At 40.5% G+C, this 24,205-nt stretch overlaps 1 protein-coding gene across 1 annotated transcript in view; it reads right to left on the reverse strand.

Annotated features, from left to right (window-relative positions):
- CTNND2 (catenin delta 2) overlaps positions 1 to 19,406 on the reverse strand; it is a gene marked incomplete at its 3' end in the record, with an annotated part of 536,496 nt that extends 517,090 nt beyond the window's left edge. Inside the window, exon 1 of the mRNA XM_057390373.1 lies at positions 19,150 to 19,406. Coding sequence (XP_057246356.1) covers positions 19,150 to 19,186 — 37 coding nt within the window. The remainder of the gene's footprint in view (positions 1 to 19,149) is intronic.
- Positions 19,407 to 24,205: the final 4,799 nt, after the last annotated feature.

Below are 24,205 nucleotides of genomic sequence, written 5' to 3' on the forward strand. Positions count from 1 at the left end.
AGCATGTGATTTTGCTTGGGACAGACTTATCCCTCCTCCCTTTTTCTTAATCCCCAAATTTTGATCTTTCCTAGAAATTACATCTGATTTTCTCTGCACTTGCACAACTAGCTTAATAAAAAAAAAAAAACATTTTGATTAAACAAATTGATTCTGTCAATTGTGCCCAYTAGCCTTGCCATTCTAACAAGCCAATATTTTACTGAGATAGCCTTTAGCTAGTCTTCTCTCCATGTTTTCTCATCACTCTATTCAAAATGAGCATCTCCAGTTAAGAATATATGCTTTATTTTAAGAGAAGTTTTTTCAGGCTCTGAAGTCTGCAATGTTCTTAAGGTCTTCTTTAGGTAGGTCATATAGTTAATTTATATGCAGCACAATTCTGCAGACTAAATAGTATCTTGATCATGAACTGTAAATGCCATTTATACATATAAATTATCACATTTGTTTCRAGATTATATAATTTGGGGCAAACCCCACTGGTTTCACTCATGTTAAGGGTCCCACTGATATCAACAGAATTTTGAGTGCTATTATAAACAGGATTTTATTGTGTTGACCAGAATATAAAGATTTTCCATACCCTGAGGGGTGGGGGCAATGGTCCTAGGCTATATACAAATCCCCTAAACAATCATACCTTATAGCAGAAGCCCTCAAATCCCTACCAAACTCCTGAGAACATTCTTCCCCAACTTTTAAGCTGTGCTGATGGCTGCAACACTGATATGCCACTTTATGYTTAAAAGCACATCATTACTGTCTATAACCACTCCCCCTCAACTGTTGAGGCTGTGTGCAAGATTGCTGTCGAGAATTGCTAGAAATATTTCAACCAGGAATACATGAACATACCCAGGTATTTTTGGCACACCTATGCAGAGTGAGAGAGATAAGAAACAAAGCACATTTCATATCTCTTACAAGGGGGAGCCAGAGCAATTATCAGTCAATTGCTTCTGAGAGCATCATCATCACCACTACCTGCAGATTGGCAGTGATGCAGCTTGATACATAGTTCAGTTGACAATACTTTGTCATGTACATATTTAACTGCTATAAAACAGTGTTTCTTAGAATAAAAAATCTGATCTAGTTACACTTAAAATGTAGCTACAGGAAGTCAGTTAGAAGTAATTTCTTCTAAGAGAACCCATCCCTAGAGTTTCCACCCTGTACCTACATCCACTCCTAAACTCCTCCCCTTCCTCCCTGTTTTGTTTCAGGGTTCTTTTGTGGGGAAGGAGTTGGTTTGGTTTTGGTTTGCTTCCCTTTAAAATGCAGTTTGTACCTAATGCTCTCTGGGCCTTTTAAAAACCTGGCAATGGTGAAGGGCAAGATTRAGAGTTACAAAGAATGGGAAAATCTACAATTTGTAGACATCCAGAGCCTGCTGGTACAAGAAGCCTTGGTCAAATAAACAGTACTTATCTTTGTGTATGCTCAGTGTGACATTAGAGACAAGATGTGCTACCCACCTCTGGAGAAATTATAAACAAAGATTAACTAAGTTTTTCTAAAAACAGAGTTCCAAAACCAGTCCTGTCAATCACACAGTCAATGCCTAGTATGAAAAAAAAAGCCAACAAAAAAGATTATTATCACAGAGCAGGAAGACTCCAGAATCAAATTTTAAGGAGCAGGGATTTTTAAGGCACCTGAGTTATTGGGAGAAGTAAGAGCTTTCAGGGCATGATCTGTGACCTGCACTTCTCCACTTCCGACTTTAGAAGTGCAGGACCCAAGAGCTTCTTTAACCAAAACCAGTTTTTGGCACCCTCTAGAGGTTTTGCTCCCACGGAGAAACAACTCAGAAGACAGGTATTTATCATAAAATTTAGAAGAGGTCATGACCAGAACTCAAGCCTCAAACTAGTGAAGCTTTTTACAAAAAGGTTTATGTAAGAATGCAAGRCTAATACATTAGAAAACCAATTCTGATTTCCTTCTTTGGGATATTATTTCTCATCTCATTCCACCAACCCAGGACTCTTGGATTTGTAGGAACAAGTAGAAAAGGAGATCACAATTAGTACACCCCTGTTCAAAGACAGAGAACCACCATGCAACTGTGGTTTTATAAAAGTTAATGTTTCACCCAGTTTATGAGAAAATTTACCAAAGGAGAAGACTGCCAACAAAATAACAGATCACCCACCTACACAACATTGTAAAATAATATTCCAAGCCCCTACTGTCCCATGGATATATTTTTATAAAATGGAAATTATATTTTGTTCATGTTCTCTGAATAAAAGCAGTATTAATAACCCAATTTGTCCAGACACCTTCCCAGAAAATCCTGTCCATACAAAATATAAAAGAAAAAGAACTTTCTATTGCAAAAATGCCTTCTGTCTTTTTGATCAAGCTGGAGTTAGGATGCAATTTCCTAGCCTATATAATGAAGGACTGTTAAGATCTCAGTAGATAATGCTCTTCAGTTCCAACCCAAATGTGATCAGGAATGAACCATTACTTTTCTGCTATCATCATTCCATATTTAAAAATAAAAGGTATTTCAAGCAGATTTACACARCTTCCTCAAACCAAAGCAGAAAACAATAGCTCATTTTAGATGTTTCATTATTAAAGAAAAAAAACCCMAAACATTCTGCAATCTGAATATTGAAGAGGCATTTCCCATATCAATTAAATCACAGAAATTCCAACTGTGAAGTGTTTATTTTTAGAATAGTTTGAAATTGCAAGTCATTAATCCAGAACTTTCCAACCACTGGTCTTTTGCTGCAAACATCTTGCCTTGATTTTTTTAAGAAAGCAAATAAAAAAAAACAAAACAAAACAACCCAAAACATGCAACTCAAGAGTGTCCAGGGTATGCCAGGAGTAACAGAATAACAGAGGTATCCTATATTCTTGGCCCAGTTTTCTTCAATGTATTCATCCACAACCTGAATGCAGAGCTCAAAGGATACCAASTAAGTTTGCGGATGACACCAAATGGGGAGGAGCTGTCTACTCCCTCAACAGCAGAGAGGCCCAGSACRGAGACCTCAACAAWTYAGAGGGCTGAKCAATCACCAGCCATATGAAGTTCAACAARGAAATGTGCCACATTYTGCACCTGRGGTGGTYGAGCACTGGAAAAGGCTCCCCAGGGWAGTGGTYACAGAACCAAGCCAGTCTGWGTTCAAAAAGCAYGAGGGAAACACTCTCACRCACAYGGTGTGATCCTTGCAGTGTCCTGCACAGRGAYAGGAGTTRKACTCCATGATCCTGAWAGGTCTCYTCCAGCTCAGGATGTGCATTTTYTYAGATTCTGTATATATACTTCTCCAGTTCCAGTATCAGACTAATTTGAGACATAAATATCACTTTATCCGAATTAGACTGCTGTATCAGTGACTGGTGAAATGAAATGAAGACCAATTGCTAACAAAAATCRTACAGCATCTGCTTTGGAGAAAACTGTAATGAGACTCTTGAAATATCCTGATGATGGCTCCTCGGGGACCCAGCTCTAGCTACTGTGAATTCTGAATTTCAAGAGACTAGCTCTTGAATGTAKAAGAGGCGGTGTCAGACAAGGCTGCACAGACACACTTACAGCAGACATTTGGGCCATACTGGAAATCATGCAAACCTCCTTTAGATCCTTGAATGTCTTAGTCTTCAGGCAGCATTAGAGTGCTTCTTTTCCATCTGCCTGTCAAGAAACAAGCTACGGTGACTAGTGTAAGTGACATCCTGGGGATGACCACCACATTCAGTGTACAACCAGCAGACCACACCCTGATTCCTGGGTGCAGAGAAACCATCTGTCTACTGGGTTAAAGCAAGCATCAGTGGAAACATATCAGGCCCACACCCAAAACTCTTCCATCRTCCCAGACAGCTTCATTAGGTTTAAAGCCTTGATCCTTGTTCAATRTTAAGTCAAAGTTAGASCGATAAYACAGTCCACTAATATCTCCACTAATAYRGARATGGCAAAGCATAAAAAGAGCTGTRAATTRGRAAATACATCAGAACTGTGCACAGCTGTCCAGACATGGCTTCATCAGTACTGCAGAGAATGAAACAGTCACTTTTCTCYGTAGCCCAGGAAGTTGTTGGATCTTTTCTGCCACAAGAGCACACTGCTGCCATCCACCAGGATCTCCAGATCCTTCTCTGCAAAGCTGCTTTCCAGCCAGCTGGCCCCAGCATATAACTGGCATTTTGCCTTCACTGAACTTCACAAGGTTTCCTTCGTCTCTTTTCTCCACCCTCGTGACATGTTTCTGAATGGCAGCATAATCCTGTGGTGTACCAGCCACTCATCTGAGCTCTGTATCAGCTGCAAACTTGCTGAGCGTAGCTCAGTGTCCCATCCCTGAGATCAGGAACAAAGATGTTCAACAAAGAGGACACAAAAGCAACCCTTGGGGTATACTGTCAGTGCCTGGCCTCCAGCCAGATGTCACGTTGCTGACAACAACCCTTGGGCCCAGCAGATCTGACAGGTTTCAGCCCRTGTCATTGTTCATTTATTTCATCCATACTTTAAAAGATTGAGGATGAGCAGGTTATGGGATACTGTCAAAAGCCTCTCATAAAGTCAAAATAAATGACACTTGTTGCTCTTCCTTCATCTCCCATGGTCATCATATCTCACCACAGAAGGTCATCAGGCTGGCAAAGTATGGCTTCTCCTTCATAAATCRCTTATGACTACTCCCAATCACCTTCTTGTCCTTCATATGTTTGGAAAGTGTTTCCAGGAGTCCTTCCCAAGGACTGAGGTGAGGCTGACTTGCCTGTAGTTCTCCAGATCAYCCTTCTTGAAGGCAGGGATGATGTCTGCTTTCCTCCAGTCCTCAGGAACCTCCCATGACCTTTCAAAGATAATTATTAGAGACTTTAAATCTCCTACAATTAGTACATAAGTAGAAATTTTGATGCAGAGGATGGGCAGATGCCATGATAAAGAGGATCAGTATAAACTCCACTCTTCAGTGAACAAATATGGCAGAAATGCATGAAAAAGAAAGAGCTTATSACTTTCTGTTGCTGGAAGCAACTATTGTCTGGAAGAAAATTCAGAACCCCAAATCAGCTGTTGATCAGCATTTGATCAGATATGTTCCTGCATCTGTAACAGAGTCCACACCAGAATAAAAGTAAAGGCCTCACTGGAACCATCCTGAGACAGCTTGACATTCACCGACCAATAATGAGATGCTTCAAACAAAACAAAATTTCATGTTACCACAGTCGTGATGAGTGAGCTCAGGCTTTCTATCACTAACAGCACCCTGTGCCCTAACTCAGGAAAAAGCAGTATCCAAAARAAGCTAGCTAGTAGCTTAAAGCACAGGAAACAAACCTAGAGCAAAAATTATGAGAGCAGACTAAGTGATGCCAGGGAAAGATGCTGAACTGTGCAACAGTTTATTGGAAGTAGGAAAAAAAAATTGAAGTCTAACTATTCTCTGAGCACATAAAAAATTACCTATACCATGGATAAAGGAGATAATGTACTCTGCTATATTCACACACATGGGTAAACAAACTTATCTCCTAGAAAMTATGGGTTTTGAACTGAATTTTTTCTTCAGATTATATCTGTGCGAAACATGGTTGTCATTCGTGCTGCATTTACCCTTTTGAGGTGTAAGTGGTTTGTTAACTCTACGAGCYTTGCTGATTGCAATCTGACAACCTAGAGGAACAATGGATAAGAAAAACTAAGATATGCTTTGAGCAGCTCCTAGAATGGAAATGTATAAAACCATAAGGAGTAATTGCCTTATGTGCATGCTTTTTGGAAAGTGATATTTAGAATTAGAAGGCAGATGTTCTAAAATTCACTGTGAATTTCAATAGACCATATCAAGGCCGACTACAAGTATATAAATGGATCAGAGCTGTGTAAATTAGATTTCGCCAATAAATTAAATTAATTTTGCTCAGCAAACCTTCTTTATTTACTATTTTGACTGAAAGAGCAGCATCTACAAAAACTATAACTAAAGTTTTATGAAATTTGTTAGGTTTAACACATTTTCTTTYTCAAATTAGTATTGCATTAATTATGGTTTTGAGAATGTATTATATTGCTATCTGTAAATCATTCCAGAACCATAAACACAATCTATGATATGTCCCAACACATTATACATTCTTGCCCTCAAAGTCATTACCTACATTTGTTGAGATATTTTATTTTAAAGACATGAAGTGATGAAGGCAACTTTTACCCAATAAACCAGCTGGAAAGAAAAGTCTGTGCTTATCTTCTGATCACTGAGCCAATGCCTAGGGTGTTCAGCCACCTTGGCCCCTTCCCCTTCTGTTTCCTTCCTGTTTCTTTTGTTTGTTTATTTCTCCTTACAAAATTAATGTCAAGAAAAACTATGTCAGAAGAGATCACTTGTGAGAAATCATCTTAAAAGCTCTGAGATATTTTTAGACAAATATTAGAATAGTATTCATGTTTTGTGAAAATGAGAAAAAAAATGCTGAAAAATTGTCCAAATATTATAGGTCTTACTTTACCTATATTAATGGTTTTGTTGATCCAATCCTTTATTTTCTTTCACATCAACTTGACCCTTATCTAAAGAAGAAAAACTGTGGATAGAGGGATTTCAAATATTTGTCCCTCATCTTTCTGTTCTGAGACTGCTCTTTTTTGCTTGAAACAACGAAGGATTGAAAAGATTATTACTGGTACCACAACAATKCATGAACAGATGTTGTCTGTCCACTTCTCTCTTGGAACATAATGAAACAAAAGCAACAAACTCTWGCCTGTACATGAGTTTAATACCATTCCTTACACACTCTGTGATAACATAGTAGTAGTAGTAMAGGTGTAGTAAGGGACCAGCAGCATGGTATTTGCTGGTGCTTTCTAGGGCTTCAGTATTCTTGCCAAAGCAAGTTCTGGCTTAATGCTTTAAAATTCTCACAGAGAAGGGACCTAGTACAGTTTGCCTTTCTTCCCCTCTTGTTTACAGCCCTCCAAATTACTCTCTTTTTGCTTATTTTAACTTTCTTAAATGATGACGTTTTCTGTTTTTTAAAAAACCCTCTTGTATCACATAAAATATATTGTTACCTATTTTGAAAATCATCGGTTGAAGTCGAACAAACATGTTTTATGCCATCCATGCACTGAGAGCACTGTAATAAGAGATGGCTATTTGCTTAAGCAACATGGAAAGGGCTGCATGCTGTAGGAGACAGAGCACATAAGCAATCAGGATCCTATTTTCATGCTTGTTCCTGACCTGTTTTCAACCTCTCTTGACTTGTTTTCCCTTCAGTAGTCCTGTTAGATAGGTTTTTGAACTTTCCAGCACAAGGACCATCTGTGAGTGTGTTTTGGACAGCACAGGTTCAGCAGGGTTGTGATCTAAGTACGGCTGTCAAAACACTGATGTAGTACAAAATAAAGAGCCACCACTATGTTTGATTGCTTAGATGATTCCAGTCTGYTCCTCCATCTGCATCCTTGCATATGGTCTTTCATACACGGCGCAGTTAATGAAGCCACAGCACGCGATTTCCTGAATGCGCCCGGGCAGGGAATTGGTCACACACCACTCTGCACAGGCACAGAGTGCTGGAGCACAGTCCAGACTGGTTCTGTTTGCTGCTGTAAAGGATCACAGACAGACYCAGAGGTGTTGAGCTCACTCTGTGTTTCTGTATGGGAAACACTGGGATATTTACAACCAGCGTCAAGGCCCTGTTCTGATTTAGGTCTGCGGTTCAGTTCCACGACAAAAATCAGCCTGATGAAATTCAGTATCAATAAGAGGCAAATACACTTCCACTCCAAMACTGAGAAGTTTGGTTTCCTGTAAGCTGGATGGTAAGAAAGTTTGAAATAACAGCTGCAAACAGGCATACTGAAGGAGTCTCCTGAGGCTTCCACCAGGAGCCAGCCTGCATCTAGAGGTTGCAGCTTCAGGCTCTTCACAACATCTTTTCGCACCGTAAAATTCTTTCAGCTGGAAAGTAGTATCATAAGCTGTAGAGCTAATTAAAATAATAAAAAAAGGGCAAGAACAGAATTCACAAGGCCACAGTAATTTCTTTGATATTCTATTTAACCTGTTAATKACTGTTTCAAGACAACCAAATAAATAGTCTATTCAAAAGAGGAAGCTTGCTTGACAGAAATAAATAATGAAGAGCTAGAAAGTATTGCTTTATATGTCTGTTACGTTTTGGGTAATATTTGAATGTCATATTTAAGTATTATTAAAAGCTCTGTGTCTTCATGTGTCTTCAAACTTCAGCAGTTTTAGATGTATAAATGCTCAGACCTTAAATTGCAAGTCCCTTTTAATTCTTCTATTCTACACACTTATGGCAAATGTGATGATTAAAACATCAGAAATGTTACACAATGTTCTATAAATTCATTCAGCAAGGCAAGTCACCTTTTTGAAGGAGCTCTATAATGATTCATGTGCAAAAAAGAAAAAGCTTTGTGCTGGCCTTCCTTTTTTCACTGTTCCTGTGAAATGCAGATGCATAGCTCTGCCTCTGAAATACACTTTGTATCTAAAACCTGGTATTATGAAATCGATCACAGGTCTCTAACCCTTTCCTTTCACAGACTATGGACAGAAGTGCAAGCTTTGGATGGTGACAACACATTCGGAAATACTGTTCTCCATGTTTCTTGAAYGCACATATATTTATTTGTGGGACATTGCTATTCAAATAAAAGTGAGAGAGAATTTCAACTCTRTAAATTTCCTATCATGTTGTTAGGGAAGTGTGGTAGCCACTTGAAAATCAGATTAGAGGAAGCTCTTTACTGGTTTTTAAGCAAAAAAATGTTGGTTTTCTTACAGTGAAACGAGAGGACTACAGTCCTGAGTAATCGTTATTGTACAGCCAGCTTGAGCAGGGGATATAAGAGAGACAGAAATCCATCAGGGTATGTATCAAGTGCAGGAATGTACATAAAGGTAGAAAAGTCTATGTGGAAGCGTGGTACAAGCTTTCAGTGGCTGTTCCCATTCGGACAAAGTAAGCGCAACAGCACCTGAGCTCACTGGCGTAATTCACCAGGATATAAATACCAGGAACCTTCCATTTTGGAATGGTATGACTTGAGATGTGTGTCTGGATTTGGATCAGCTAATAGAAACAATATCACTGCAATAAATCTTCTACTACTCCAATAAATCTTCTACTACTCCAATGAAGTCTGAGGAAGGCTAAAATAATTTTATTTTTGCATCCTTTTCCTTTAAATGTGTAATTTACTGTAGTTGATGGGAAAGAGTTAAGAGACTTTTAATTTAATTCACAATATTAGGTTTTAGATACAACATTAATTTCTGAAGCACAGCTACGCATCTGCATTTCAGGACTGTGTCACTTTTCTATTTTTCATGTTCCCCCTGGTCAACTCATCTTTTTTATACCCACCAATCTCCTTTATTTAGCAAAAAAAAAATAAATTAATATATTGCATAGTATATACAAATTGGACACTCCTAAACAAAACCATGAGACAAACCCCCCTTATTTTGGCCATCTGCTAATACTATCTAGTTATTAAATCCAAAGTGGAACCAAAAGACCATATTTAAGTAAAGATTTATTAGAAATGTATTTGGAAAACATGGATACTTGCATGTTACAATGAGAATATTAAGTCCTCCAAAAATCAGGAGTCCTTGCTTCTTTATTASAGTATTTTACTGGAGGCATGCTAAGTACCTTATGAAAAGTGAATTTAAAAATAGCAGAAGGCGAAGAATAAATTGCTTTATTCCCAAGAATGTGTATTTCCATAAACTCACTCRCTTGTTTTAGAGGTCTATGAAGCTTCCTAGAGAGCAATTCCATTTGATGACAAGCATACTGCAGCATCAGGTAAACAAAYCTTATACTTCCAAAACTGTACTGCTCTACAGGTCAGGAAAAACCTGCCAGTAAGATAAGTTAGCTAGACAAATTAATATTCTGATTTTTTTTTCCTTCTCTTTCTCACTTTTCCACCATTTTTAACCCTACCTGTAGCTCGTACATTGACCAAATATTATTAACTATTGACCAAATATTATTAACTATTGACCAAAAACCATTAACTACTACTGACATTACTTGTCCTGCCTGTTTTATAACAACGTAATAACTGCAATTTTGTTTAAGGAAAAAAATAACCAAACAAAAAAAAACCAAAAAAAAAAACCAAAAAAACCCAAAAAATAAAAACCAACTCCAATCAAAAATAGCTCAACCAACCAAATGACCGACCAACCAAAACAACCAAACTAAAACCCACAAACCAAAAGGCCACCAAAAAAGCCCACCACAACTGCTTCATGACAAATACTATCTTGTGGAATTACCAGAGTTAAGTGAAAGAAGGCTGAATAAATAGACAAAAACATTTTTACTAAGGTACATCTAGTAAAACACAGCTGTCCCATGGAATCAGTTGGATTTCTGTTACCAAATTCAACAAGAGTACAACTCGGTTTTGCCTGGGGGAGAATACAACATTACATAGCTTTTGAGATTAATATGCAAGTTATGTAACGTGCATGCAAGAGAGGAATTTTTACATTTGACACAGGTGCAACTAATTCCATATGTATTTATAGCCCAAAAGTAGAATATATGCATGCATGCATTTCRTAAAGATGTTCAAACTCTGTTTTGCTTATCTGTGCAAGATGTACTGCTGGAACTGATGCACTTTTGTAAACAAAACACYCCTAAAAATGTATTTCTAAAAGTATTGGCAAGAAATCATCAGACTCGATCAGSTACCTTTGTTAAACAATTGAATTTGCATCTTTCCTATTCATTGACAACATAGCAGCTATGCCTTCCAGTCTGTCTCCCTGTCCTCAAATGCCTATCCAGCCTTTTTTTGGCCTCCTATAGACAGTACTTCAGATCTCTGTCTCTGCTTTGGACAGTACATACAGTAAAAACAAACAAAGAAAAAAAAAAGGCCAAACAAATGAAAAAAAAAAACAAACAAACCCCCAAAATGTAAAAATAATTTATATTGCAGACTCTTTGGCTCCTTGACAAACATTGTTGTTCCAAGTCTGTTCTGTCAATACATCACCAACAATCTGTCATTTGGGGACCTGAAGTATTTTCATCACCAGTGATCAAAAGCCGAGTAGTTCCTCCCTGGATATTTTTAGAGGGGAGACCTTGCTGAGAGAGTCTCAGGCAGAGYGATCCATCAGCAATGTCAGCCTGAGAACTTCAGTGGGCAGAGTGCAGCTGTAGAGGAAACCCTGCTCCCCCTCACTGGCCGGTCCTTGAGTAAGGAGAAACAGGGACTTCACACACAAACAGGAAAATTGGGTTCTTTGAAGTGGCTTTGCTCAGCCAGCTTCCCAATGAAATGACACCAGCATGTTTAGGAAGTCAGAGATGCCAGGTCTCAAAAATACAAGATGTCCCGAAACCCCAAAAGTAGGTCAAGTTTATGCAGCACTTAGCTGGCACTGGCAGGTATAACATATTCTTCAAACACTAGTGTTGTACRTGCTCACAAAAATGAAAAAAATAGTTTCAATTATTAAATACATAAATCTTATTCTGAAAATCAAACTAAACTGCTTTACTTATTTGTGCAAAGTTTTATCCACTCTAAGCTAAATTGAAGGCATAAAACATGATCAAAGCCTGGAAATTTGTTTTTATCACTCAAAACCAGATGTCTCCTCTGTTCAGTTTAAATACTGTTATTCTAATACACCTGAAACAGAAAAAAAAAATATTTATTACTCACTACCTAAAATTCACATTTCTTCAGACAGATTGGCAAAAAAATCCCCAAACAAAACAAAACAGCAAGAGCTATACAGGCATTGTGCCTCCAAGACTTGGGGATAGAAAAGTAAGAAATAAAAGCAAATTACTCTTAGCTACTTTTAATTAAAAGGTACTTATAGAGAAGGAACACTTAAGCCAACTAATCAAAACTCAACCTCAAGAAAGGCAAAGAGGAGGCTTACAGGTTACGTTTTACACCTCAAGAAAGGCAAAGAGGAAGCTTAAAGGTTACGTTTTACACCATAGCTTTCCATTTCATCCACACAGAGTACTTGCTGAACAGATCCATCCCACATAAGAGACACAGAATACAAGAAAATRTTTGTTCCTTTCTGAAATGAAGAGTATTATCCATCCTTTGGGTGCTCATTATGAGAGTCTGCATTGTGAATTAAGTGCACAGGATCCCAATGGAAACACTCAGGGGCACACAAACTTCCATAATTTGACCAGAATTGCATGCTTTGGAATTTGTTTTTATTGAAAAAAACATTATTTGATGACACATATTACGAAGTCCYATTTACCTGCAGGTATTAAACAATTGCTTATCAGAATAGTGCATCATGCTTCACAAATACACTATGAYTTCACGGTACCAAAGATATATTTGGTACAGTGACTCTGCTTTCAATGCCAGTTCTTAAAACTTGTGATTCGAAATGCACCCTTTGATTAGACATGCATGTTTCTAATTAAGCCCAACCTGTCCATTCTTCTTTGAAGAGATTAAAGTCAGAGTCCCCCAAGACTCTTGAGGCTCTGTGCAATAATTTACTTGTTCTTGGTAAAGGCAATACAAGTCAGAAGTGAAAAATAAGTGCAATAAGCTGCCAAGTTTGTCAGAAACACTTTCAACCAAAAATACACACTAGTAAACCTATAAAATCTGTAAGGGACTATCATGTTTATTATGGCAGAAAAAGAGGAATTGGTGTTGCCTATCTCCTACACATTGAACTATAGAATGCTGTAAGTCATCAGTAAAATGAATATATGTGTAGTAGTTAATCCTCAAAGTCAGTGACAGATTACAAACACTTTTAGTTCCCAGAATGGGCCAAATTTTATCTTCTGAAAATCAAACAGACATAGTTGAGAGGCATCTGGAATTAACCTGGTGGTCGCTAAGCAAGGCAGGTCTTCCAACCCTGTTACTCAAAGTCCTTCTGTTGGAAAGGTTAACACAGTTAAACGAAACAAATAAAGAAAACAGAAAGCCAACTGTCTTCTGTTGCTCAAATTGTAATGAAAATTTTGAGAATGCATTGTACATTTTTGACACTTATAAAGAAGAGAGRCACTACCACACTTCCAAGTTTTCCCCAGTACCATCAGATGACACACATCAGCACTGCAGCACTGGAAATCCACATATAAAATCACATTATTCTCGTAACTCAAGCTTCAAAACCATTTGCAGCAAGAATTCCACGATTCATCAATTACTGTCAACCTCTTTCATTAGAGCACAAACTTTTTTAAATACCCAGAGCTTTTTCTGTTCTAGTTGCTGCATTTTTAAGCACACTAGGTCAGACGAGGTTAGGCACTGAACTGAAGTTTCGGGTTACTGTCATGTGATGATCAAGAATACACGTGCTTCATCAGTACTCAGAAAGTATCAAATATGACTAATAATTTTGTTTAAAATTTGTCAAAATGCTCACAGTCTAACCTAGATTTTGATTTGTAAGAATTCAATAGATACACCACTCTTGTTTAGTACCTACACTGTTTAGCAGGGCCAGCTCCAACTTTTGAGACTTCAACTTCTCGATCKCACAGAATCTCACCAACTATGGCATCACACCATGCAGAAATTAGATTATGCCATTAGACATATTCAAAAGATGTCCTGGAGTTTGGTTGGCATAAGAAATGAGAGAAAGTGATGGTGTTACAAATGTCCCCTCATATCTGCTTATTTAAAGAGGTGACTACAAATTCTGGTGTACAAGACAACAACAAGGTTTGTACAGGCAAGATTYACACAATTAATCTTGAGCCATTTCCACTGCTGAAAACCTTTAAGATGTTGTTTCCTTAGATAACCATTTTCCGACCTAGCCTTCTGCCTTCTCACTCTGCTTTTTCACTGAATATGAATATCCATATCTAATGTCATGACATTTTTCACAAAAAAAAAAAAAAAAAAAAAAAAAAAAAAAAAAANAAAAAAAAAAATAAAATAAAATAAAAAAAAATATTAGCATGGAAAAGCTTTTGCCTTCCCATATGCCAAACAGGTAAAGCAACCGTCAAACTCTTGGCAAGAAGAGCAATTATTTTTGAACAAGCAAATTCGAGTAAGRCAACAACAATCTGCTTTCAAAATAAACCTGATTACCACCCAGCCAACTACAACATGCCAGGATTTTATGGATATATGGCATCTTCAGAGAAGTTASACTCTTTGCTCACATAAATCTAAAATAATGTATATATAAAACAGACAAAAAACCCAAGAACAACAAAAAAAAAAATCACCAAAGTCATTCATAGCTGAGTTATCACACCACAAATACACACACTCATGAATTTCAGTATTTTGGTGGAGAACCGTAAAGAAAAACTACATGGTTCATATGGTCTGTTTTCAACATCCAGTGCATGTTTTCTTGCCTTTCAGATATCCAGCTTCAAAAATTGTAGAACTCTCTTGGGAAGCAAACACCTTGAAACTCATTGTCTGGAGCCTTCAGTTATCTCTCAGACCATCCTTGCCAGTCACCCTTCCAAACTGCTTGCTGGTTCTGATGGAAAGCATCACTTCTATAGGATGAAGATTACACCCTTTAGTCATCCTAATGGAGCGAAAAGGTACAACAGTTTTCTACCACCAGACTGAAACTTATTTCCATTTATTTTCCCAAGCATCTTAGCAATTTGAAAGAAACTATCTAATATAAATGTAATATATATGAATGTGTAAAGGTTAGGCCTTATTCAGTGAGTTTAAAACAATTAMGAACCCCTTCAGAATATATATTTACACTACCTGCTTCTTTTATTTGGCTCCCTTCAACAATTCAGCCTTAAAGGGATATTTTGGCTACAACTGACTGTGTTAGAACAGGAGAAAGCACTCATGGCTGAAAAGAGATGTTTATATACACTAAGCGGGCAAATTTAARTCACATTGTCAGTTTCCAAGAGCAATCTTCTTGACCAAAAGGAAGTTGCTGTACTGTGAAGATTTTTGGGAGATGAAGAAATAAACTGTAAAGTTGGCAAGAAAAAAAAGAGTGGGAGAGAAAAACTTTGAAAACATAGGAGGGGAAAATGCAAGGTATTTCACTACAGAGCGTTTTATGTAAAGCCCCTTTGGGTTTCAGATGGTCTTGATTTTGGACACTACAAGACAAACTACATACTTGTGGCTTCTTAAAATGCATTAAACAAGTAGAAAATAATGGTTCATTATGTTGTAGAATTATTATAAGTAACAAAATAAACCAAAATAAAATGTAATATCTAACATGGTTATTTTGGATAACCATGGATAATATATATGAATTTTAGAAAGTTAACACCGTTTTGGCACCTCCAAGAAGTACAAAGTTTTAAAACTTTCTTCAGAGATTTTAGTTGGGTGGTTTTGTTTTTTGGTTTTTTTTTTTTTTTTCAGAAGCTTCAAAAAAATAAACAGTGACCAAAAGGACAAGATAATACATTTTGTTCCATGCTTTATGTGTCTTGAAGTTATTGCTTATAGTAGAATAAGCAGATTAAGAGCCAGTAGGATGCTCTAGAAGTTACCATGCCAAGAGTGATTTAAACAAATGTTAAGTGCTTGTTCTCATAGATACTGAGATGCTTCTCTTAGTTTTAGATTAAACTGGCAGTTAGTATAAGAAAAAAAAAAAAAAAGATCTATTAACGTGGCAACTGGTTTACATACAAACAGATACCATATTTCCTTTTCACTTTTCATTATTGACCTTAAATTTTGCCCAGCATAGTGCCAGAGAATCTGGTCAGCAATCTGCTTTAACAACCCATTCAGGACACAAAATCAGCACATCCCAAGGGGATAGAAGACATTGTTTCAGTGTGTCAATGCATTCAGATTTTTGTCCAGGTGAGCCTAACTACCAAGGACTCATAAGCCAAAGAGTCATGTGGTTCTGCAGGGTGTGAGCAGAGAACTACATACCTGTCCTGMATGGAGACTTCTCATTCACATGAAAGAAATTACTTTTCCCATCATGTCCCCATAAAAAGAGGTCAGAAATAAAATGTTTTTCCTGGTATAATGTCTTTTTTCATTACAAAAGCAATCTTCTTTAAGAGCAAATATGGTTTAGGCCTATTTGAAAGTCATTCGGTCACTTAAAAATTAAATATACCATATTAAAAAATTCTGCTTCTATTAAGGTCTTGTTTACTTGTATGTTATTAATAATTCTACTACTAAATTTAATATTGTGAAGTTAAATAARCATCCAAAATTCATCCTCCAGTAAGATCTTACAGAGACCTTCAAAGGGGAAAAACAATCACTTTCATTTTTGTCAAACCTTAGCTGTAACTTCAAATATCAAACTCTTCATGACTTACAAGCACAATCAATAAGCATCAAAAYCACAGGTCCCTATTTAAGTGAAGAGCACTGTAAAAATGCATTTTCCTTATCTTGGTGATACTCCTGAAAACAGTTGCTTCTAGGATAGAAACATATGCTTGAAATCCTAACAAAGATATGCTGGAATTTCCACAAAGCGATCGGCTCTAAAAATCATATCACACTGAACCATGAAATAGAAAATGTATCTAGAATTTAGTGCAAAATTTAACACTCATGAGTTCCGCTGATYCTGTTATCTGCTCCATTTACATGCCAATCTACACCTCTACCTAAAAATGCTTTTCTTAAAACCCTTAAAATAAATTACTCCAGCACTTCCTTTGTAGCGTAAGTTGATTTTACACGTGTCTTGAGAAACGAATACTTAACATCGAACCATAGCCATTAAATTGATACCATCCAACAGCAAAGGTAAATTATGCAAATCAGAATTATGCAAACACCTTTTTTTTTTAGTTGCTATTATTTCTATTTTGTGCAGCTCTCTGTTATAGTTCGTTATTGAGGATGAAATTATTTTAGTATCATCATAAAAAAAAAAAAAAAAAAAAAAAAAAAAAAAAACCACGGCAAAAGTCAGAAGTTTGTGCCACCGATGAGCTATTTATTGCTTTTAACGTCTATTAAGGCACCTGACAAACAGAACTCAAACACTGTAGCTGGAGTTGTCTACCAAAAGCATCTTTCTTACAATCTACAAAAAGTCATGCAAGTGGCATTCAGAAATGAATACYTTGCTTCCTCCCAGCAGCTTTGGGGGGTATTTCCTTCGGTATATATACATAGCACAGACCGCTACTCCTTTTTTTTTAAAGCCTCTCTTATATAACAGACTGCAAAAACCATCTCGGAACAGCATGATCAAGATGCGATCCCCTGTTTTGGAACTACAACATTCAAMATAATCACATTCAACCCAGTCCCAAGCTATTAATCAACTTCTTACTAATGACGGTGATCGATAGCAAGTTCTCTGCAGTTTTGCAGCTGATAGTCAAGSATCCCAAAGGATCAGGTCATTCACAGAAGGAAATGAGACAGCTTCACCAACTTGGCTCAGAAATTATCTTACAAGGGTATTTGATCATCATATAATGTTTTGCTTAAATATCAGTCTTTCTAGGTGGTTTGGGTTTAGTGTTGGGGCTCCTCCCCAGATAACCTGTGTAAAGGCAACAAAAGCCCTAAAGCCACTTCAGTCTCAGGGGCCCACAAGTAGGAGATAGAGCAGCTTTCTCTGGAGACCTGCCCTTAACCCCTTCATGCCGTATCATTTACACACTGGCCAACCAACTAGGCTGTCTGAAAAAGATAAACCCAGCCTATGGGAGTTATATAATCAGTTTATTTTCCAAGATGGGACAAATATATCCTTAAGTACAGAATGACAAAGATTTTTTTTTYCCCTCTCTTGATTTTGCAAAAGACACAACAGACTTACATAAACTCCCTATAATTCTGGGTTGTCCTCTGTCTTGAGGTACGTAAGTCTTGACGTACCCTATGGAGAGGTTTGCTACAAAGCAGAGCTCCGGCTGACTCACTGTTTTTATTTTACATATAGGCTACCTATAAAGACTTCGAAAATAAACCTGCAATGTGAAGTTTTTAACTTGTTATTGCCAATAAAAAGGCATACATGTTTTAAGGGGCACAGATATCAGTTACCTCAGCCAATGAAGTTAAGAGCTGGGTGTTCAATAAAGAAGCTTATTCATTTCTCAATATTTCTTCCAAGTTTTGGATATTTTTTTTTCTGTAATTCATAGGGTTAACCGTGACACCCTGAATCCAAACAAAGCACACCCTAACAAAGTATAAGAAAATGTATCTGCACAAGATACTGTATTACTCTTTCATGCATTCGTGCTTCCAGTCCCTCCAGGGGAAATTTATCATGGTTTCTAAAATTATCCCTCTTCAGGGCTTTTTAATTTTTCTCCAAGATCCCCGGCCAGATGAATTTGTGTATTACACGCACTGCCTGTGCCGCTGCACCTCCTTCCTCTGTGGTGACTTGATTCAGCTGAGACTACGATTTGACCGATCGATGCAAGCACATTACACACCAGAATAAGAGTAAGGTAAGGGTAAAGGAAAGAAAAGCATCTCTCCTTTCAGCCATTAAATATAGATCAACGAAACATCACAGCGCACATCGCGGCTCCCCTCCCCACCCCCTCCGCCCGCTCCTCGAGCGCAGGATTTCGCAGACGGTGGCTTCAAAGGAAGAACACACACCCCACACACCCCTCGGCACACGCACACACAGACATCCACAAGCAGCACAGACACASAGAAACACGCAGCAGCCGTCGCTCGGAGCCGCCCCAGGGCCCGGGCTCCACGCAGGGCCGGGCACTGCCCCCGCCCGCGGGTYCCCGGGCCCCTTCTTCTTCTTCCCCGTCTTCCTCCTCCTCCTTCTCCCTGGCCCATGACTTCACCGCCGTAACGAGCACATTAGTGCAGGGCGTCGGGAGACACGGTGCCGCGGATGCCCTACATAAGCAACGACTAACGCAGAAAGAAAGGGAGGAAAGCGATGGAGGGGGGGAGGCCCGGGAGAAAGAACCATGGGGAAATAACGCACTTTGTTACCTTTCGGCTGAAGGCACAAACACCGCTCCTTGCAGCCCAACCCAGCCCGGCTGCCTCGCCGAGAGGAGCAGCGCAGGACCCCGMACCAAGAAGAAATATCACGCAAGCGGGAAGGGTGTGGGGGGGGAGGGGGACGGACCTGGCACCATTACGGTGCTTRTCGTACTCACCGATCGGCGCCGATTCCGCCTGCTTGCTCCCAAACATATACCAAAACCCAAGAGCAAATCCTCAGTCCGCTAGGCAAGAATGAAGGGGGGGAGCGGGGGGGGGCGAGCGACGGCCCCGGGCTTCACCGCAAGGTCCTGACCTTGCCCAGCTGCAGCATCTTCGGCTTGCCCCCCCCCAGGGCGTGCGTGTGCGCCCGTGTGTCCCCGCGTCCGTGCGAGCGCTCCGATCCGGCTCCGAGGGGCTCGGCCGCAGGACAGCTGCCCGCTGGCTGCCGGGGCGAAGAGGGCTCGGCATCCACCGCCCCGCCGCTGGGGCGAGGCGCGGGGCCGCTGCGGCGGCGGCGGCTGGGGCAGGCTGCGCGGCGGCGCCGTAGCGCAGCGCGCCGGGCGGGCGCACCGGCCGCGGGATGTGGCCGAAGGAGACACAGCCGCCGCCGCAGCATCTGCCGCCGCCGCGCTCCCGCCCGCCCTGCCTCCCTCCCTCCCGCCTGCCTCCGCCCCTCCCTGCCCGTCCCCTCCCCGGCAGGAGCGCGCCCGCCGCGGCCGAGCAGCCGGCGCTGGGGGGAGAGAGGGGGCGGGCGGCCCCGCTACCGATGAGGCGCCGCCGCCTGTGCCGGGTGGGGCTGAGGTAGGGCCGGGCCGGGTCCCCCAGCCTCGCCGCAGAGGGGCGCGTCCCCGTGCTCCCCCAGACCACCGCGGCCGGGGGGCTCTGGTTTACTGGGGAAAGGGGAGGAAGGGCGGCGGGCGCAGGTGTGGGGGCGCGCCCCGGGGCGGGGGTCGTCTGTGGGGAGCAGCCCCTGGGCAGTGACCGCGGCTCCTGCTGTCACGGGCTGGAACTTGAGGGCTGCCAGCCAAAACGGTGACAGCCACAGCGAAGCAAGAGCTCGTTCCCCGGCTCGTGTCTGCCTCAGTTCTCTCCTCCCATGCTTGGGAAACCTAGGTGGGAAATCTACCATGTTTTCAGAAGTCTTCTTGCGAGCAAATAGGGTAAGGAATATGGAAGTCAGGTTTACTCCTGTGCACGCTTAAGCCCTCGCTGAGAAACTTGTGTGGAATGCAATTGCAGCACTCACCTGCAAGTTGCCACTCCACGGCTCCTTTCAACTCGCCGCTCGGAGTTTTGGTACCTGAACAAAACCACCAATTTTTTTKGGTTGTTGCCCGGGGTAACCGCTGCTAATTCACGCTCGCAGCGGGCTGAGCAGCAGCGCGGCAATGGGGACAGCCACAAGGTCGGTCGAGCCGCCCGGGCGGTGTCTACAGCCGGTCATTTGTTGCCCGACCCCGCGGTCGCAGCACCTGCCCCTCAGGGAGGGACCCGCGCGTCCCCGGGCGCCAGGGGCGGCCAGAACAGCCGCTCCCGAGGGACACGGCGCTSCCATCCGCCCTCCCCGCGCCCCTCCAGCCCCGCACCGCCGCGCTGGGTAAGCCATGGTGGGCCCCTCAGCGGGCTCGGCAGCGGTACCTGCCGCCGGCCTGAGCCGAGGCGCCGCCGMACGGGCCCAGCGCCGCCACCGGGCCGCACGGCGACTCGCTGCTGCCACCTCTCGCTTGGCGATCTCGCAGCTTCCCCAAACTCTCCGGCGAGCAGGAGCTTCACCTGGCTGAAGTTCCCACTTCACCGGCCCGACGGATGGTTGCGGTGGCTGCCTCCCTTCGTCTCACGGGAAGGCCGGAGGCCACGTCTTCCCAGAGCCAGAACGCCTTGTTTTCGGCCTGAGGTCACTTTTTTTGGGGAGGAGTTTATTTCCCTATTTATTGGACAGTGTAGATGGCGACTATATGTCCTTTCCCTGGGTTAGGTGAAGGTGGCCCATCCACTTGTGACAAAATCGGTAAATTACAGCCGAAGGTGATTCATCCTGGCATCACCCCTCAATGACAATCCAGACTTTCCCTAGTTAGGGCAAGAGCACCTCTAGGCTCAAAACCAGCTTCAATCCCAAACCTTATTGTCAGGTTCTGGTATGGCATGTCTTGATACTCTATTGAGTTGCAGCTAGAGGGGAGCTTTGATGGTGGCAGAACACACTGGCCACTCCAGTCTTGGCTCAAATAGAGAAGTGACCATCCAGCCCATTGCCTGAGCTTTTGGTTGGACCAAAACTTTGTTTCCACCTTGTCACTGAAGCCRACAATAGGGAGGAAGTAACATGGAGAGTGAAGACAAAAGCAGCTYATTGACTGCATCTGGAGGAGGAATATAATGTCTGCTAAGTGCAGGACCATGGGKTTTTGATTCCCAGTCTGAGACAGGCATCTAATTCTAGATGTATCAACCAGCAGTTACCTGGGTGAGTCTAGAGTCAGTGATACTAGGACCTCAAGATGTACTTGGTGATAAAATTAGTGGGTGTCACAGTACCATGGATACACCATAGCATCCTGTGATCCACCTTCTGCAGCCCAGCCTCTTTTTCAGAGCTTAAAGGTCTTTCTGTCAATAAAGGGAAAGGAGATTGAAGGACTAGAAGCATGCTGTGTCCTCCTTCCATTGCTCCTTAAATATTCCCATGTAATAGGGACATTTCATGGCCCTGGGGACTGTGCACACCTGACCTAATCATGGGATGAGCAGCGTGTGTCAGTGAAGAATGAGCCTAAGATACCTGATTCTCCCCACGCTGCAAAGGTTACCCAGCTGTGTGATTTGAGTAGTTAGCATGGTAGCTGTTAGCCTGAAGTTAAACATAGTGGCAATAAAGGTGTCTAATAATGTAGACCCTTGGTAGAAGACATGAGGCCTGGACGCAGAAGGGCTTTGGTGTCTGAAATCTCTTTTTCTCTCACAAGGTTTGCTCCTTTCACATCACCATTTTGCATGAGAGGGAATTCACCATAAGATGTGGCAAGATGTAAAAAGCTTCTCCTTTCCAGTCACTTATCCCCCGATTCTCCCTGCATCCCCTTTTCAATGATCTCTGATACCAGGGGAGGTCAAAGAAGGGGCTGGGACTGGACCTTGCTTATGGATATTGAGAAAAATAACAAGGGAATTAAATTAGTGTTTCAATAGGGCCTTTTAGTGCTGTTCTGCTGTCGCAGAGGGAACATGAAATAGAGCAGTGAGGGGAAAGAACATAAAAAGCACTGGGATCAACTTCTGGAAGAGGTTACCCCATCTACAGCAGGTACTGTCTGCCAACTTCAATCTCAGTGACTAAGCCTCTTCTTCTGACAAGCCAAAAGCATATGGAAGTGAAAGCTGTTTACTTTTTTGGTCAGTTCCCGACTTCTCAGATAGAGACAGTCTGTTTTCTCAGAYGTTGTAGATCTGTATAAAGGAATGATGTATCTATCCTAATCTTCAGTTATTCCTTGAGGGTTTGTTCAAGTTGCGTTTTCTCAATATTTTCCTATTTTCTTGAAAAAGGTGGAAAAGGAAAAGGAAATTACCATACCAAGGCAAATGCTTTCTGGCACAGAAGGTATAAAACCATCTTTGCCATTTATATTTGCCTGTTAGATTTACAATGGTTCTTGAGGCCTACAATTTCTTTTTTGTCAAAATAACATGTTAAAATATTAGAAAACTGAAAAAAAAGATATAGCAACATGAATGGAGTCAAATGCAGTGAYAGAATTTTCAGATAATTAGTCCTCCAAATGACTGTATTATAAAGAGAAATAGCAGTAACAAATTCTTCAAGCTTAGGCTCAAGGGTTGCACCTTGTGATAGCTGGTTGCCAGTGATACATTTCCCTTCCTGCTAACTGAAAATATATGTTTTTCTTTGTGAAAAAATTTAATCATCAGGTAAAGGATGAAGCTAGCAGTGGMGGTATGAGGAGGAAAAATCTGTCAGTCAGCAGTTAGATGAGTCATCTAAAGTATGGGATACTTAGACACTAGTTGTGTCTACATGTTCTGTCTCAGTATAAACCATAAGTTTTTTTTTTTCAATCCTTATTGGAACAGAATTTGGAAGTTTGAATTTTTGGACAAAGAGGAAGGCATTTCTGTTTTGACTTTCTTTAAGATTATGTTTAAATTTAAATGTGTACTTCATATGAAGATGTTTGAGRTCCTTTGTCGTGGTCCAGGTCCAGCAATTTCCTTTGTCATGCTGAAGTTCAATGGGAACATCCCATACCAAAAATGTAACTGAAGTAAAACTGGTATATGCAATAAAATCATTTTTCAGACAATCTTTAGCACATCTGGACWGAAACTGGGAAAACTTGTTTTTGCTGGTTTTAATAAACTGARAAATCAGACAAGCATGACTAGTTTTTCAAGTTTAGAGCAGTATKTCAAAGAAGTTATTGCAATTAGTGTCCTATCCCTTTCTAAGAATTATTTCAAGGTGAAATTATTAAAAGAAGTTGACAACAACCATCAAAATACATTTCAGATAAGAAAAWGCATGTTTCTTGAGACACACAATATGGTTCTTAATGAAACTAAGCTGGTAATGAATTTAAATAATTGGTCCAAATTTCTTYCCTCTTATTTGACTATCATGTTATCTTTAAAAAGTCAAGTCATAATTGAATTATAGTAATACTATATGTATTTTCCATTTCTCATAAATTGCTGCACAACATTATAACAACGAAGTATTGGTAAATCCAGGGATGAGAATGATTTTCTATGTTGCAATGATGACATGACAAGAGAAGGTTTGCATGATTGTATTTGCATAAGCTTGTGTTCTGATCTCATGAAAATATTTTTGTAGCAGAAGTCTCCTAAAGAAATACAAGGTATTTTCTGTTCTGAGGCACAGCTGGCTTCAACTCAGTCTGATTATGAGTAAATTATTGTTGAAGTGCTAAGCTTGACTGGCAATAGGAAGATACAATTGAATTTGTAGTACCTGCAGATTTTGTAAATGAATCTGTATTTGCATTGGGARAGTTGTTTTTTATGTACTGAAGACAGCTCTCAGATCCCTGGGACCTGACTGAGATTTTCTTATTCCCAGTTTCATCGACTGATGACCAGACAGGCAGTTATGAACAACTCTGAAACAGCTGGGTTAAAATATTTTTTAGATCTAATAAACTTTAAAAATCATGTAAAGACTTATTATTTAGCTAATAGCTGCCATTA

This window comes from Malurus melanocephalus, unplaced genomic scaffold (assembly GCF_030028575.1).
Source record: "Malurus melanocephalus ecotype Western Australia unplaced genomic scaffold, MMel_1.1 scaffold_25, whole genome shotgun sequence".
Classification (NCBI taxonomy): domain Eukaryota; kingdom Metazoa; phylum Chordata; class Aves; order Passeriformes; family Maluridae; genus Malurus; species Malurus melanocephalus.